At 48.1% G+C, this 17,938-nt stretch overlaps 1 protein-coding gene across 2 annotated transcripts; it reads left to right on the top strand.

Moving 5' to 3' along the window:
- The first annotated feature begins 613 nt into the window (after positions 1–613).
- On the top strand, positions 614–13,847 carry Adsl (adenylosuccinate lyase). Of its 2 annotated transcripts, none has more exons than XM_048354957.1 (13): positions 614–802; positions 1,483–1,686; positions 2,797–2,841; positions 3,612–3,691; positions 3,930–4,101; positions 4,292–4,338; positions 5,081–5,171; positions 6,781–6,850; positions 6,989–7,136; positions 9,816–9,906; positions 11,067–11,156; positions 11,785–11,961; positions 13,727–13,847. In XM_048354957.1, the coding sequence occupies exons 1-13, from the start codon at positions 650–652 to the stop codon at positions 13,811–13,813; spliced, it is 1,455 nt and encodes a 484-aa protein (XP_048210914.1). In that variant the 5' UTR covers positions 614–649; the 3' UTR covers positions 13,814–13,847. The 2 variants fall into 2 exon arrangements, with proteins under 2 accessions (XP_048210914.1, XP_048210924.1); XM_048354967.1 differs by having other exon boundaries at positions 632–747.
- Positions 13,848–17,938: the final 4,091 nt, after the last annotated feature.

The raw sequence follows: 17,938 nt of genomic DNA, 5'->3' as shown, positions 1-17,938 counted from the left end.
AGCCATAGCAACATACAGGACATATGAGTTTGGGGCAGGAGTCCCAATCCCAGTATGTCAATTAAGAGAAGGGCAGAGGAAGGAGATTTATATAATGGGACACAGCGGCGGAAAGGGAGAAGACAGCCTCTCCAGGGTAAGGCCCTGCGGCTTATCTGTGTCTAACTAGAGGGAGGAGAGCGGTGGAGGGCCTGGAGCAAGTACAGTGGTAAGGAGTGGTCTTGATCATTACCTCCCATTGCTCTGGCTGTCAGGCTAGCCCGGGATCGGAAAGTGGCTGCCTCAGCGGGGTCCTCACCAGGGTTCCCGGCGGCTGCCGGAAAGGGCGGCTCGCAAGCAAAGGAGACGTGCAAAAAATGAAGGAGAGAGGAGTCGGTGCTTTTAACAGAAGACGTTCCGGCGCCGCGGACCGTCCTGCGTGTGCCGGGCACGGCTGCCCTACGGGGGCCGCCCTTTGGCTCGGAGGACGCGGAGCTCGCGACTGCCCCGGCTCCGGCCTGCAGAGCCCTGGGCTCGCGCGCACGGGCCGCGCCGCGAACCCCCCGGGGGGCGGGGCCTGGCGGCGGAAGTCCCGCCCACTCCGCACCTGCCCTTCCGCTTCCGCGCTCGCGACGCCTCCCGTCGCCTCCGGAGGGCTCGTCCGTCCGCGATGGCTGCCGGTGGCGACGTCGGCGGGCCCGACGGCTACCGCTCCCCGCTCTCCTCCCGCTATGCCAGCCCGGAGATGTGCTTCGTGTTCAGCGACAGGTACAAGTTCCGGACGTGGCGGCAGCTGTGGCTGTGGCTGGCGGAGGCCGAGCAGGTAGGTACCGGGCTGAGGGGCCGGGCGGCCCCGGGTCCCCCCGGGTCGCGAGCTGCTGCACACGTGTGTGAGCGCGAGGCAGGCGCGGACGCGTCCCCACGTGCGTCCCGGATGACTGACGTGTGACAAAGCGCGCCTTCATCGAGGTCAAATGTAAAACTGCCCATCGCCCTTCGGGGCGTTCCGTGCCAAGCCAGCACTAAAGATGTCTCCTCCCGCAGAGACTACCCTTCCCGGGATGGGGAATGGGGGGGCGCATCGAGAGGTTCCCGTGCACAGAGGTCAGGAGGGGAATGAATGCTCCAAATAAAACCCGGCTAGCGGAGCGGAGCCTGGCAGGGAGGAGCGTTTCACAGCGATGCCAGAAGATCCCTGAATAGAAGACACCCGAGCTCGGGGATTAGCATCTGGGAAGCAGTGAGGCGAGAAATGTTAGGGAGATGGGACCCGTCACGGCCACGATCAGATGTATCAGAATTCACTTAGGATATAATTTACCTTGATTCCTCAAGAAAGGACCACCCCCTCCCAACCTAGTGCACATAGACACACTGTACTTTTGAGCCTGGTTGCCTGGAATTTTAATTGATTTGGCCCGCTGGGTACTCGTGCTAACATGTTCTTCCGTCATGTCAAACAATTGCAACATGGACTTTGGTTTTATTTTACCTATTTTGCAGACACTGGGTTTGCCGATCACCGATGAGCAAATCCAGGAGATGAGGTCAAACCTGGACAACATTGACTTCAAGATGGCAGCTGAAGAAGAGAAGCAGTTGCGGCACGATGTGATGGCTCACGTGCACACCTTTGGCCACTGCTGTCCGAAAGCTGCAGGCATTATTCATCTTGGTGCTACCTCCTGTTATGTTGGAGACAATACAGTAGGAGCCTTTGTTTTTACATGAGGACTCGATCTTTATCGTGCATTTATAAGTTTATTTAAATTTCCCCATGTATTTTTCTTTCCAATATATAACTTGGTTATGGCTTCTGAATGGAAAGACGAATTCTATTTATAATTGTCAAATGGAGTTTTCGATTAGTCTAAAACATGGAAGAGTAACAGCAAGCATTTTTCTGCAAGTTTACCAGGTGGCAGGCACTGATCTGATACTGTGTATTTATTCCTATACACTGGACACGTTTGTATACTGTGTTCACTTATTTTTCACAAATACCATAGGACAGATTTTCATTTTTATTTTATTCATTTTTTTTGTGCCAGTCCTGGGGCTTGAGCTCTGGGTTTGGGTGCTGTCCCCGAGCTTCTTTCATCCAATCTAGTACTCTACCACTTGAGCCATAGCCCCACTGTCAGCTTTTTGGTGGCTAATTGGAGATAAGTGTCTCAAAGACACTCGATATGAGGAACAGGTTTTTTTAAAAAACACATGGTTTTAACTTTTTTAACCCCTGATGTTCTGGGTCATGCTTTCCCTTGTTAACAAATACAGATGAGAGCAAAAGGAGAGGGAAACTAATGGAAGTTTCTCAACTCATCCTTTCCCTTCTGGGAAGACAGAAGCCTTGTGGCATTGCACTTGTTTTTTTGTTTATTTTTGTTCATCATGGGGCTTGAACTCCCACTGTCCTGAGCTTTTTCACTATAGGCTAGCGCTCTACCACTTTGAGCCACAGCTCCACTTCTGGTTTTTGAGTGATTAATTGGAGAGAAGAGGCTCATGGGGACTTTTCTGTCTGGGCTGGCTTCGAACTGTGATCTTAGATTACAGGTGTGAACTAGTGGTGCCCAGCTTCACATTTTCAATTACTTTACATACTACTACATATTTTAGATTGTGAATCCAAAGGTTTGCTGCTCTGGAATTTTTGTGCTTCTGAAACCGTCATTAGAAGACATCCTCTGTTGGCATTTCTGGTGCACGTAGTGGGTTATTAGGAATGAAACAAGCTGCTTATGTGGTGTGGCCCAATTGTGTAATAGTGCTGTTTGGCAGAGCTGTTCAAGGCCATTGCATTTTCCTTTGCAGGACCTGATTATTCTTAGAAATGCGTTTGACCTGCTTTTGCCCAAGGTAAGAGGTTGGCAGAAGTCTGCTACCAGCTTTACAGTCCCCGTAGTTAAAAGATGAGGCTCCAGTTATGACTAAATCAGCAGCATCAATCTATGTAGATTAGCATTTATCCACCTGAATGACTATGTAATTTGTAGAAACAATAGTTTCTTCACTAGTGAGTTCTTTTTAAAACATAACCTCTTATTATTGATTTTCTGATGGGGTGGGGTTGAACCAAGAGCCTCATCCTCACAAGGCTGATTGGTATTCTTCTACCTGAGGCATGCTTGTAGGCTTTTCATGCCAGTTCTGGACCTTGAACTCAGGGCCTCACATTCCCACTTAGCTTCATCATTCGCAACTGTTACTCTACCAATTCCTTTGCTGGTTATGCTGGAGATAGACACCTAGCAAACTTTTTTTACCTGGCTGGCCTGGACTCGGGATCCTCCAGATTTCAGCCTCCTAAGTCACTAGGATTATAGGCAAAACATAGTCTTTTAAGTAAAGGAAGTACAACCAGAGATGTGTTGCAAGAATTTAGGTGTCAGGATTATGGCTTTGTCCTGTTATTCTGTTAGTGGTTTAAGTAGTTGAATCCATTTTGGAATGTTGATTTCTATGACCCATGGTCAGGGCACCTGAGGATACAAAGAGAAAGGATAGAAGCTGATTTCCATGCACTTAGAGAGCTCATTTTGTGTAAGATTGTCTGAAAGTTTGGTTTGTAATTATGTAATGAACTCAATACGTATTCACCTCTTTCCACTTCATGATGTTTCTTGTAGCTTGCCAGAGTGATCTCTCGGCTCGCCGACTTTGCCAAAGAGCGTGCAGATCTACCTACCCTAGGCTTCACACACTACCAGTAAGTAGTTACTTACGTGCATGCAGCTTTCAGATCTCCCTTTTCCATAGTAAGCTTGAGGCTCAGAAGCTCAAAACATAAGCAGATAACTTGTGGTATTGGTGAGAAGTGAGCTTGATACCCACCTTAGAAGCTATGCTGGGGGGCTGTATCTAACATGCTGGAGGCCTATTAGAAGGTATTTATGAAGTTATGCCTTGGTTTGAGATTCACGTGTGTTCTTTTCGGGTTGTTCCAGGCCTGCTCAGCTGACCACCGTTGGGAAACGTTGCTGTCTTTGGATTCAGGATCTCTGCATGGATCTCCAGAGCTTACAGAGGGTCCGCAGTGACCTGCGCTTCCGGGGAGTGAAGGGCACCACGGGCACACAGGCCAGCTTCCTGCAGCTCTTCGAGGGAGATCACCAGAAGGTATTCCCAAAGTGACCTAGAACCTCACCCTAGCAACGCAGCACACCAGCTGAGGCTCATGCCAGGGGTGTAGCATGGATGCCTCCCAGATGGGCTGCGGGGCGGAGGGGAGGCCATGAGTAGGCAGGATGACCAGTTGGGATACCCTGTTCGCTGGACTTCTGTATTTTCTGTCTTTTCTGTCTCCAAGGTAGAACAGCTGGACAAGATAGTGACCGAAAAAGCAGGATTCAAGAGGTAAGCACTTCAGGAAAACCTGGCCTCCTTAAATTTGTAACTGATCTGTTTTAGTATACCTCTGATTTGATGATAGTTCTTTGGTTTTCCTTTGCTTTGTTACCTATTTCCTCTTCTCTCTGGTTTAGGCTTCATATTTTTTGTTTTTTGTTTTTGTTTTTGTTTTTTGCCAGTCCTGGGGTTTGAACTCAGGGTCTGGGTGCTGTCCCTGAGCTTTTGTGTTCAAAGCTAGTGCCCTACCACCTGAGCCATACCTCTACTTCCTGGTCTTTGGTGGTTAATTGGAGGTAGAGTCACGGAGGCTGGATTCAAGCCTCCATCCTTAGATCTCAGCCTCCTCCTGAGGAGCTAAGATGATAGGGACAAGCTACTGGTGCCTGGCTCTTCTATTTTTCAGGGTATCCCATACCCTATGACAATTTTGACACCCCCCCACCCTCCCCACCCCATCCCCATTCTCATGTTTAACTCTGACCATTTCTGCTGAGATCCACTAGTTTTGTCCTGGCTTTTGCTCCCAGTCTGTCAATAAGCTCTTGCAGGACACTGGAACTCTAGTCCATGTTTGTTCCTCAGGACAATCTCCCGAGGATTAGTGAAAAGAAGGCGCGAGTGACCAGTCCTGTCTTCTGGGCTCCATGTGACAGGCCGACCCGTATGCCTAAGCCGTCACTTAGGCTCTGTTTTGTTCATGCCTGACCACTGCGACATGATACGCGTTAACACAGATCCTTACCTGCAGGGCTTTCATCATCTCAGGGCAGACCTATACACGAAAGGTGGACATCGAGGTGCTGTCTGTGCTGGCTAGCTTGGGGGCGTCCGTGCACAAGGTGAGAGGGCAGGAGAGCTCGTCCTGTGGGGGGGGTGGGGCTCTGAGCACCACAGACTGGATCCGCCTCAGGCTTTCATTTCACGGTCTCTCTCAGTCACATGTCAATTATAGCCACTTGTGACTTGCAAAGAAAGCCCTTCAATTAAGCCTTAAAGGAAAAGACTTTGGACATTCTCTTTAGTGTTACTCTGAGAACTGCACAATGACATCTTATTGAAGGCTATGTTACAATGTATCTTCCTGATGTTTTTTGAAGGGGGGGGGACTGAGGTTTAAGTTCTGGGCCTTGTGCTTGCTAGGCTATCTTCTACCTGGAGCTACACCTCTAGTCCGTTTTTTGTTTTGTTTATTTTTGAATTTAAGAGTCTCAGCCATACTCAGTCTGGTCTGGACTGTGATCCTCCTATTTATGTTCCGCCATAGCTGGGATGACAGGTATGCACCTTGTTCAGCTCTTTCTATTGCAGTGGGTATCCCATGGCCTTTTGGCCTGGACTGGCCCGGAACCATGATCTCCCTGAGTTCTTCCCCCTGGATAGCTATGATTACAGACATGTATTACCATGCCTGCTCTCTTATTGTGCCATGGCTGAGGCTTGAACTCAAAGCCTTGTACTCTTGCTTGGCTTTTTGGCCCAAGACTAGCATTTTACCACTTGAGCCATGCCTCCACTTTTGTGGTTTTGCTAGTTAGAGATAAGAGTCTCCACTTTGTCTGCTGGCTTAGAAGTATAATCCTCATATCTCAATCCCCTGAGTAGCTGGAATTTAGCAACGGGCTCAGGTAATTTTTTGTTGTTGTTGTTGTTGTTTTTGCCAGTCCTGGGGCTTGGACTCAGGGCCTGAGCACTGTCCCTGGCTTCTTTTTGCTCAAGGCTAGCACTCTACCTCTTGAACCATAGTGCCACTTCATGTGGTGCTGAGGAATCAAACCCAGGGCTTCGTGCATGCTAGGCGAGCACTCTACTGCTAAGCCACATTCCCAGCCGGTAATTTTGTTTTGTCACAAGGTCTTTCTGTGTATCCTGGGGTGGTCTCAAAATCAACATTCTCAGCCGGGCATCTGTGGCTCACGCCTGTAATCCTAGCTACTCAGGAGGCTGAGATCTGAGAATCACAGTTGGAAGCCATCCTGATCAGGAAAATCCATGAGACTCCTGTCTCCATTTAAAACTACCAAAAAGCCAAAAGTGGAGCTGTAGCTTAAGTGGTGGAGCACTAGCCTTGGGCTACAAGACTCAGGGACAGGGTCTAGGCGCTGAGTTCAAGGCCGAGGACTAGTACCCAAAAAAGTACAAATAAAAAGAAGAAGATTATTCTCCCACCTGAAGTGCCGTAGCGCTGGGATTGCAAGTGTGCGCCGCCACGCCACACCTCTCTCTGTGCTGCACACAGCAGCTTCCCGGTCCTTGTGTTTGTCATCCCCGCTCTTCAGGAGCAGAGAGAAGCCCCAGATACACCCCAGTAGCTCTCGGCAGGGCCTGCTGGCCTGGAGCTCAGTGATAGCACACCCTCGGCGCCCTTCTCCTGCCTGAGCCCCGCAGCCCCCCGGGGCTCTCCTGCACGCTGAGCGTGTGCGATCACGCCTGTTCCCGCACTTCCCCTAGATTTGCACAGACATACGCCTCCTGGCGAACCTCAAGGAGATGGAGGAACCCTTTGAAAAGCAGCAGATTGGTGAGTGTTAGGTTGAGGTCTGGGAATACCACAGACCTGCTGGAAAGGCGTGCGGTCGTGCTAAGAGCTTCCCCGCTGGCATGCTTACGCCATTGCTGTCCCGGAAGTCTTTCTGCCTTTGCATCTTGTCCTGGACAGGCTCAAGTGCAATGCCATACAAGCGGAACCCCATGCGTTCAGAACGCTGCTGCAGCCTTGCCCGCCACCTGATGACGCTGGTCCTGGACCCGCTGCAGACTGCTTCCGTGCAGTGGTTTGAACGCACGCTGGATGACAGTGCTAACCGGTGAGTGTGGCAGAGACGGCACCAATGGCACACTGGGAGAAGGCCCAGGGGAGTAGACGTGGGAACAAAAGAACACTGAGCACCTCTGCCTCCCTCCCTGCCCCCTAGCAGCCCCGAGTAGCCAGATGGAAGAAACAAAGACCAGCGTGTTCAGTGTCGGGACCTCCTGTGCAGGAGCTGTTGGAGCATCGAGGAGAGGGGCAGGGAGAGTAGTGTTGGAGGACTCGGACAAGCTTCATAGACAAGGCAGTGCCTCAGGGGTCACGCAGCACAGGCCGCTGAAGAGGAGATCCCAAGCGTGTGTGTAAAGCACAGGGTAGGAGAAAGAACAGCCTAGCAACCCACTCACAACTGGGCGGTGCGAGGAGACGAGGTCAAGGCCTCATGTGATCACAGGAAGAAGCTTTTCTGCAAGGCCTCATGGTCCCCACTCTGCTCTGAGTGCAGATGCCCAGGGTGATACCTTGGCAAGACTGGAGAAGGGTCAGAAGTAATTTGTAACTACTCATAAAGTGCCAGCATTCATGTCTGTACGCCTTTCAAGCAGGCTCACGGGGCTGGGGGTGTGGCTCGAGTGGAGAAACTGCCTGACGAGTAGGAGGCCCTGAGGTCAATCCCCTGGTTTTTTTTTTGGTGGGGGCGGGGAGTAAAAGGAGCAGGCTTACATTCATATTCTTGCCTGTGTTGCAGTGCAACAGGATTTTATTTTTTGCCCCGGACAAGATCTTGATATGGAACCCTGGCTGGTGTGAAACTTGTGATTTTTCCTACCCAAGCCTGAGATTTAAGTGGAATGATATAAAGCTGGCCAGCTCTTTGGGATCTGTGCACAGTCCTGGGCTTGTCTATGGAAATAGGTTCTGAGATCAGTGGTTGAGTACAGTCTCCCTGAGTGTCTCTGGGGGCGTGGTTCCAGGACCATGTGAATCCTGAAATCTGCATATGCTCAGGTCACTCATATGGAATAGTGTCGTATTTTATTTTATACACACACACACACACACACACATACACATTTTTTTTTCCCCTCCCCGTCCTGGGCCTTGGACTCAGGGCCTGAGCACTGTCCCTGGCTTCTTTTTGCTCAAGGCTAGCCCTCTGCCACTTGAGCCACAGCGCCACTTCTGGCCATTTTCTATATATGTGGTGCTGAGGAATCGAACCCAGGGCTTCATGTATATGAGGCAAGCACTCTACCACTAGGCCATATTCCCAGCCCCTGTGAAATTGTGTTGTATTTTATATAACACGCACACCTTCCCATATGCTCTAAATTACCTCTAATTTACTTATGGTACCTAATGTCATGTAAATGCTAAGTATGTCATTATTGCCTTGTATCCTTTTGGGAATATGGCTTAGTGGTAGAGTGCTTACCTTCCACGCATGAAGTCCTGGTTTGGAATCCTCAGCACCATATAGACAGAAAAGGCCAGAAGTGGCACTGTGGCTCAAGTGGTAGAGTGTTAGCCTTGAGCAAAAAGAAGCGAGGGACAGTGCTCAGGCCCTGAGTTCAAGCCCCAGATTTGCCAAAAAAAAAAAAAAAAAAAAAATCTTCACAGGTTCAGTTCCAATGAAATGTTTTTCCAAGTAATATTGGTCCATAGTTGGTTAAATCCATAGATGCCAAACTGTTGGATTCTAAGGGCCAACTGTCCTGTTTTTAGGAAGATGTGACTTGCTACACATCCTAGCTACAGTTTAAAGAATCAATTATAGCTAGGCACTGGTGACTCATGCTTGTAATCCTAGCTACTCAGGAGGCCTGAGATCTGAGGATTGCAGTTCAAAGCCAACTGGGGCAGGAAAGTCTGTGAGACTCTCATGTGACTGAAAGTGGTAGAGCGCTAGCCTTGAATGAAAAAAGCTCAGGGACAGTGCCTAAGTCCCAAGTTCAAGCCTCATGAATGCAAAAAAAAAATCATATAAGGTGTCTGGATCCCATCTGAACAAGTCAGGGGTTAACCTTAGGTTTCCAAGCCCACGTTAGCCTAGTGGCCACAAACATAGAGCAGAACAATGTGCATAAAGAGCTGGAAGCAGGCTAGGTGCCAGTGGCTCACGCCTGTACGCGTAGCTACTCGGGGCTGAGATCTGAGGATCATGGTTCAAAGCCAGCCCAGGCAGAAAAGTCCCATGAGACTCTTACTTCCAATTAGCCACTCAAAAACCAGATGTGGTGCTATGGTTCAAGGAGTAGAGTGCTAGCCTTGAGCACAAAGAGGCTCAGAGATAGCACCCAGGCCCTGAGTGCAAAGCCCCACAATGGCCAAAGAAAACCCCATAGGCAGAAGCAGACTGGCCCGTGTGGCAGTTGTCTGCACTCTTTTCAGGAAGTGGTGACTGGGTGCTACTGCCTTGACTGAGGCAGGAGCCGCGAGGAGAGAGCAGGTTTGTGGTTGTGAGCAGGAGGCCATGAGGAAAAGTAGATGCATTCAATTGGGGTTTGAAATGTCTGAGTCAGCTACTAGAGCTTTCCATTAGCTATAAGAAGGTCTTGTTTGGGGGCAACTGGTCTAGACTAGAGGGGACACTTGAAGTCTTGAGACTGAAGAAAATTTTCCAGAGTACATCCATGTGAACTCAACCAGGATACTTTCCTGCGACAGACCTCCCATCCCCCCACCCCCCTGACGTTATTTGTTTTGAAAGGTAATGGAATGGCTGTTTGTTTTGTAGACGGATCTGTTTGGCCGAAGCCTTTCTCACCGCAGACACCATATTGAATACACTGCAGAACATTTCAGAAGGATTGGTGGTCTACCCCAAAGTAAGAGGCCTTGATTAAAAAGCAAAATACTGGGGGCTGGGGATATGGCCTAGTGGCAAGAGTGCCTGCCTCGGATACACGAGGCCCTGGGTTCGATTCCCCAGCACCACATATACAGAAAACGGCCAGAAGCGGCGCTGTGGCTCAAGTGGCAGAGTGCTAGCCTTGAGCCAGGGACAGTGCTCAGGCCCTGAGTCCAAGGCCCAGGACTGGCCAAAAATACTGGGGAGCGACTGGGAAGAGAGCCATGGGAAGGGGTATGTCCTTCCCCTAGGTCTGAGGAACTCACAGACAAGCGTGCAGAATCAAGACGAGTGCTTCAGGTGCCTGAGCTGTCACCCAGCATAAATCAGCAGTTTTGGGTGACTAGACTGAATAGGTGGTACCATCTGCCTGGTTTTAAGTGCTTAAGGCAGATAGATTCATCTCCATCTTAAGGCCTTGCAATGAAATTTCTTTTTGTTGTTGTTGTTGTTTTGTTTTGTTGTGTTTTTTGTTGCCAGTCCTGGGGCGTGGACTCAGGGCCTGAGCACTGTCCCTGACTTCTTTTTGCTCGAGGCTAGCACTCTACCACTTGAGCCACAGCGCCACTTCTAGCTTTTTTCTATATATGTGGTGCTGAGAAATCGAACCCAGGGCTTCATGTATACGAGGCGAGCACTTTACCACTAGGCCATATTCCCAGCCCTGAAATTTCATAAATTTGAGACTTTAGTTGTTCCATAAAGTAGCTCTTGAAAGCTCCCTTGTTGCCAGGAGCTGGTGGGTCACACCTGTAATCCTAGCCACTCAGGCGGCTAAGATCTGAAGATCATAGTTCAAAGCCAATCCAGACAGGAAAGACCATGAGACTGTTACCTCCAGTTAACCACCAGAAAAAGCCAGAAGTGGAGCAGTGGCTCAAGTGGTAAGAGTGCTAGCCTTGAGCAAAAAGGAGCTCAGGAACGGTGCCCAGGCCCAGAGTTCAAGCCCCAGGATTGGCAAAAACAAAAAACAGCTAAATCTGGGTTTACATTACTGAATACTACAACTCGTTGCCCCTCTCTCTTGTTAAATAATAATGGTAGTTTGTGTCCATACCGTGCATTTGTCTGGTCTTGTGCTGTGTGTCACTTTATAACCTGGAGGCCTCTGTCTTGTCCCTTTGCTTCTTCTTCTAGGTAATTGAGAGGCGCATTCGGCAAGAGCTGCCATTCATGGCCACAGAAAACATCATCATGGCAATGGTGAAGGCTGGGGGCAGCCGGCAGGTGTGTAGGCCCTCGTGCTCTTGGATAAATGGAGAGCATACCGTACTTCAGCCCTGCTCTCTCCTCCATGAAGGATGGGTGTTTGGTACAGAGCAGGGAGGGTGCTCTGCCATCTCTAGAGGGTGATGATTGTATTGAACTCAGAGTATTAAAAATCACTAATCGCCGGCACTGGTGGCTCACGCCTGTAATCCTCGCTACTCAGAAGGCACAGTTCAAAACCAGCCCATGCAGGAAAGTCTGTGAGACTCATCTCCAATTAACCACCAGAAAACTGTAAATGGTGCTATGGCTCGAAGTGGTAAAGCGCTAGCCTTGAGCAAGTGTTCAGGGACAGCTCCCAGGCCCTGAGTTCAAGCCCCCCAAAAAGAATCACTAATCACTTGTGGAGAAAGTGAAGAATTAGGTCTGAATTTCCATAGGAAGTGAGGACAAGTAAGCAGGAAGCAAGCAGAAATGGTTCTGTAGTTTTTGAGACATGGAACCTCTACCTAAGGTCAGAGTCCTGGTGAGGTCAAACTGAGAGGTACCACCTCAATCGTGATATAGGCTTGGTATAGTCTGATGACTACTCAGAGAGCCGAAATGCCCTGCCAGTAGTGAGCTAATCTGACTTTGCTCTCCTCAGGATTGTCATGAGAGAATACGAGTGCTTTCCCAGCAGGCAGCAGCCGTGGTCAAGCAGGAAGGAGGTGACAATGACCTCCTAGAGCGGATCCGGGCCGACGCCTACTTCAGCCCCATCCACTCCCAGTTGGAGCGTTTGCTGGATCCCTCTTCCTTCACTGGCCGGGCACCTCAGCAGGTAAGCATCTGCAGAAGCTTCCAGACAGGCATCCCCGGGGCCTCTTCCACACAGCTGGCTGGCTTGCAGAAACTAGGGTGCTGTCTGGAATGCTGCTCCCTTGTGGGGGCGGGGCTGCTTAATGTAAACAGGTGGCTGTTCTTAGTGGTCAGTAAGCACTTGGTCACTCTGGAGTCACGTGGATTGAAATGTCCACCCAAGTGCTTAGTAGCTGGAAAGGCATTTTGCCATTTTTTCATAGCACCTCTTTTTTGTGTGTGTGCTGGTCCTTAGACTGTGCCCTATCCCTGAGCTTTTATGCTTGAGGCTGGCACTCTTACCACTTGAGCCACAGCTCTTATTTTCTATTAACCACTAAAAGTGGTAAATTGGAAATAAGTGTCTCATAGACTTTACTGTCCGGTTAGAACCTTGATGCTCAGATGTTAGCCTCCTGAATAGCTAGGCATCCAGCTTTATCTCATAGCCTTTTTTTTTTTTTTTTGCCAGTCCTGGGCCTTGGACTCAGGGCCTGAGCACTGTCCCTGGCTTCTTTTTGCTCAAGGCTAGCACTCTGCCACTTGAGCCGCAGCGCCACTTCTGGCCATTTTCTGTATATGTGGTGCTGGGGAATCGAACCGAGGGCTTCATGTATACAAGGCAAGCGCTCTTGCCACTAGGCCATATCCCCACCCCCTATCTCATAGCCTTTTAAAGTAACTAAAAGAGTTCATTTGAAAACCTTAATCGAGCTGAGGATTTAGCTCTGGGGGAGAGCACTCACCCGCCACCACCATTAAAGAAAAGCAACAACAACAAAATGCCTTAGAATACATATGAGGGACTTAATATTGTAGAGGAAAATAGTATTTGCCTTCAGTGGGCTCAGAATTTATAAATGAATCATGCTACCAAGCGGTCACCAAGACTGGAGCACAGATGAGAAGACGTCTCTTTGCAAGCTGACAGGTAGGGGTTAGCCTGGGAACAGTAGGCTGAGCAGAAATGGAAAGTTCTCAGATCTCTAACAAGAGAGCACCTTACTTAGTAGACTCTGGACATAGTCTCTAGCTAGTGCCTAGGAAGTAATAAGATTTGAAACTAAAGACCTACAGGAGTTTGTCATTTATATTTGTTCTGCAGAAGTTGGATTTGAAAAGCCTTCAGACTGGAGGTAACTGGGGAGATCATAGCAGATGGCTAAGCAATGGTGAGAAGGACCTGGAGCCAAAGCAGCATGGTCCATGTGGACAGGGAGAGAAGAGATTGATCACTTGAGGGCTGCAGGCAGGAAGGGAGAATTGGTGAGAGTTTCACTGTGGGTGGCCAGGTCAAAATGGTGAAACCAACTCAGAGAACACAGGCTGAACTTGTGTGCCTGGGTGTATTGGTTAGAGCACCTGTGTCCACGGGGACGTTTCTAAGAGACTGTCGAATAATAAAGTAGATGCACGGTGGTAGAATAAAACTATCAAACTGAAGCCCGGTGCCAGTGGCTCACACCTGTAATCCTAACTACTCAGGAGACTGAGATCTGAGGATTGAAGTTCAAAGCCAGCCCAGGCAGGAGAGTCTGTGGGACTCTACTTAACTAGCAAAGAGCCAAAAGTAGAGCTGTGGTTCAAATGGTGGAATGCTAGCCTTGTACCCCTCCCCCACACACACAGTTTGATTAAACTGGGTGTCAGTGATAGCAACTGACTGGAAAGACACTGGGCTCAAGCTGTAGCATGCCTGAGAGAGCTATTACCTAAACACTTGTCTTGTTTGCTTTCCTCTCTGGCAGGTGCAGAGATTCTTGGAAGAGGAGGTGTATCCCCTGCTAAGACCATATGAAAGTGTGATGAAGGTGAAAGCAGAACTATGTCTGTAATGCTGGGAAAGAATTAAATGAAATATTAATGATAGTTTGTTCATGTTTTTGGGCCATGAAAATAGTGTTATTACAATACCTCGTTTTACCTCAAGATCTGTTGCCTTAGGACTACAGGTGTGGCTCATGTGACAGAGTGCAAGCAGTGAGCAAAAAAGCCAAGTGAGCGCACAAGGCCCTGAGTTCGAGCCTTATTAATGACATGTCCACTAAAGAATTGCCTTAAATTAATACAATACTTTGTATCTGTAGTGCTTTATTTGGCTTGGAACTTTCAATGCAGAAACCAGACATGTTGATTTCACCCTCTATAGCAACTCAAGTGACAATAAACATGCCTCATCATTAATTTCTGCTCTTTCAAGCCTGTCTCAAGTCTACAGGTGACAGAGGGGTTATGAGAAACAAACTCATCATAAGTAAAAATCATACTTGCTGAGCTTACCCCAAATGTGCTCGGAACACTTATATTAGCCTATAGTCGGGGAAAAACCGTTGGCAAGGCCTGTTTATAAAAGAGTGTTGAGGGGCTAGAATATGGCCTCGTGGTAGAGTGCTTGCCTCACATACATGAAGCCCTGGGTTCGATTCCCCAGCACCACTATATATAGAAAAGACCCGAAGTGGTGCTGTGGCTCAAGTGGTAGAGTGCTAGCCTTGAGCAAAAAGAAGCCAGGGACAGTGCTCAGGCCTGAGTCCAAGCCCCAGGACTGGCAAAAAAAAAAAGAGTGTTGACTGTTTTGTGTAACTTGTCAAGTGCTGCACTGACAACAAAGCAGGATGTTTGTATGGGTCTGCCATTCCACCATGTAACATCTACAGTTTGTCCTACGTTGTGCAGACCTCATCTGTTCACTTGGCTCAGCAAGAAATGGATTGTCCTCCCTCCTGGAGGTCTTGATCTGTGACCAGCAGATCTAAGACCTGGAGTCACTAGATAACTTTGTGTTCAGGCTTTTTTTTTGCTAGAATAAGTAATAAGAATTGGAGCTACAATAAATACCCAAATAAATGGATGTAATTGCCAAGCCTCCTCTGCTCAAGTGCCTGACCTGTTTCATCTTCTAATGAACTTTTATGTATAGGGAAGTGCTGATTGGGAATGCTGACTTCATTACAATGTCTAACCTCACAATCTCTAATCCTTGTTACCTGGGTTGAGAGCTGATGGAAGCAACCCGGCCAAAGAAAGTTGAGTTATGGCTCAAGGAAAGACTAGTGCTGATATTGGCTCACTCTACATAATTTTCAGTGTAAATGAAATTGGAAGTTTTTGCTTATTGGATTTTCAGTTGATAGAAAGCTATCATATATACTTATTTGTAGCATCTAACAAGAGTAAATGTAAATAAACAGTATGAACCAGAGCTGAGAAGATTTCTTAGAATATGTTAATGATAACAATGGCAAGAGAAAGCTACCAGACACCTCCACACTCAGGTTGTTTTGGATATCTGGTCTGTGGGATAAACAGCCAACCTCCAAACATCTTGATCTCATGAGCAGTAACTCATTGTCTTCATCCTGTGCAGGCCAAAATATCAGCTCACTGATAAACTTTTTGTGTGTGTGTGCCCATCCTGTGGCTTTAACTCAAGCCTGAGTGCTGCCCCTGAGCTTTTTTTGCTGAAAGCTAGCACTGTACTACTTGAGCCGCAGCTCCATTTCTGGCCTTTGTGGTGGTTAATTGGAGATAACAGTCTCTCAGACTTCCTGCTCAGGCTGGCTTCAAACCACAATCTTCAGATCTCAGCCTCCTGAGTAGCTAGAATTAGAAGTGTGAGCCACTAGCGCCTAGCTACACTTTTTGTTTTTGGTGGTACTGGAGAATAAACTCAAAGGACCTGATCCTTCTGCTTCAGCAGGGGGCAACTCTTACCATTGCAGCCACAGGCTTAGTCCTTCTGCTGTACTTTGTTTGCCCAAACCACAATACTAGTTGTGACTTTCAGTAGCTGCGCTTACATAGAGGCCAGTGCCCACTGCTAGTTGTCTGAGACAGTTGGGGCCCCAACAGTGGCCCATTCACACAGCGCCTCAGGTTCAGCTGGAGCTGGAAGCTCCTCAGTTTTGAGGGAAAAGGCTAAATCATTGCCAATTATATTACATCAAAATTAGTTCTAAATGGGATGTGAAGGTTTAGCTTACTGGGCTTGCCACGTGTTAGGCCTTGGTTTTGACTCAGCACCAAAACAAGCAGTAGCAATAAACAGTTCCACTACGGGAAGCAGTAGAAGGCAGTCCATTAAACCAGTCGAAAGTTGAGGACAGAAAATTGGGTTACATAAAGCCGTGTATTTAATACACCTAAACTGGGATACCATAGCTACTCCTAATTATTCCTCCTCTGAATCTTTGTGTGACAAGGTTTCACTGTGTTGTCCACCAAACTTTGAGGCTTGAGTGGTTCCACCAGAGCCCCTTGAGCTGCTGGGACTACAAATAGGTGTACATCATTATATTCATCATCGATCCAACTGAAGAAAAGTAAGTGAACTTGGATCAAGCATTCTTTCCGCTCTGGGATGGGCTGTCCAGAGGAAGTGGCAGCTATCAGTGTGATGCAAAGGTTCAGATTACATGCCAGACATACTGGGCTGTCAGATATCAAGAGATTTGTGGTTAATAAATTTCCGCATAGAAAATAAGGAACAAGATAATCTTGTTCTACAATTCTGTTACACTTCTGGCCCCTGCTTGCTTTATGATTAAGTTCAGGGTTAGGCAGTGCTCCAAGCTTGGTGCCATCTGACATGAGGATTTGTGTGGACAGGACAACTGGCTTTCTGTTTAGTTCTAAACACCGTACATTTATTGGCCTCTTCCCCTCCTGATCTTAGATTTCACTTAAGAACTGGGAGAACCTGATGTTGGCAAAGCCTTCAGTACAAGCATAAAGTTTAGATTAAGTGGCAAAAGGTTCAGGTGAGCTAAGATTGCACAGTAAGCTCTGACATGGTATCAGAGTGTCATTTTCCTTCTTGAGCTCAGAAAGGTTCATCAACTTCAGTGTGGTCAGTGCGGAGACAGGCTGACTGTACTAAGTGGTTGCTTGCCATGGCAGAGATTCTGCCTTGACCAGAGGCTAAGGGTGCAAAACGGATACTGAGTCTTAAGGAAGCCCATTTTGTCCTCACTAACCTCTTGTTATCTTAAGATAATACATGATGAGGACTTTCTGGTGAAATTCCACTTCCTCAACACCCCCGCCCCCCCAGGTACAGGCACCTGAATTCGTGGAAGCAGATGGGGCCAGGGGACTTAAAGAATAAGTTCCCAGACCTGACAGACCTGTACCATCAACTCACAAGACTTATTTATTTATTGAACACAAATTTTTTGACAAGGTGTTGTGCAAAAAGGGTACAGTTACATAGTAGGGCAGTGTATACATTTCTTGTGATATCTTACACCCTGTTTCTCTTTCCCTTCCCTAGGTCAGGTAGACATATATATAATACACAATGTACCAAGAACATCTACAGTAGCCACGTGGCCAAGCCCAAGAAAATTCGCCTAGGGCTTTAAATGTAATGTCGATATTAGACAATATGTCGACAGTAGTCTTATATGAACGTCCATACATAGCTTTTGGGCTATTGTGATCCACTGAGAGGTCAATTTTTGACCTTTATATGTTGAGTAATTGTTTGGTTTTAGTTACATACTGTTGGGTCGCTGCCCCAATCCTGTGGGAAATACCATTTGACAAGCAGTTTTTGGTTTCACAGACCTGGTCTCTACTGTCTCCCGTCACCCCATCTTAACAGTCATATATCAGGGGGATCATGCCCCTTTGTTTTCTGTGTGCTAGGCTTCACAAGACTCTTTAAACTCTCAAGCTCCCGGTGACCCTGCCCCCTAACCGTGACCCCGTTTAACCCCTCTCCCTCTGCTCCCATCCTGCCATGCCTGCCTCGTGTCTCCTGACAACTCTGGTCATCAAGGCACCCTCTTCTCCTCTCCACTAGAGTTGATCTGGTCTGGTGAGATTGTTTCCTGCTCTTTGAAGACCCTCGTTGGAAGCTGCCAGTCTGTGGGGGCATTAGTCCACTCGCCATTACCAGCTTTCTGGTAAAGACTCGGGACTCCACCTCTCCAAGCGTGGCTCCTCTGTATCCGCAA

Source organism: Perognathus longimembris, chromosome 1 (genome assembly GCF_023159225.1).
Source record: "Perognathus longimembris pacificus isolate PPM17 chromosome 1, ASM2315922v1, whole genome shotgun sequence".
Taxonomy (NCBI): domain Eukaryota; kingdom Metazoa; phylum Chordata; class Mammalia; order Rodentia; family Heteromyidae; genus Perognathus; species Perognathus longimembris.
The sequence above is the reverse complement of the archived record's forward strand: the minus strand, read 5'-3'. Positions and strand labels throughout refer to the sequence as shown.

What these genes read in the sequence shown, in the direction of transcription:
- Adsl (XM_048354957.1), top strand. Translation starts at nt 650, where the DNA reads ATGGCTGCCGGTGGCGACGTCGGCGGGCCCGACGGCTACCGCTCCCCG. An exon ending in CTAGGCTTCACACACTACCA is followed by an intron (nt 3,692 to 3,929) that starts GTAAGTAGTTAC and finishes GGGTTGTTCCAG; the next exon opens with GCCTGCTCAGCTGACCACCG. An exon ending in GATTGGTGGTCTACCCCAAA is followed by an intron (nt 9,907 to 11,066) that starts GTAAGAGGCCTT and finishes TTCTTCTTCTAG; the next exon opens with GTAATTGAGAGGCGCATTCG.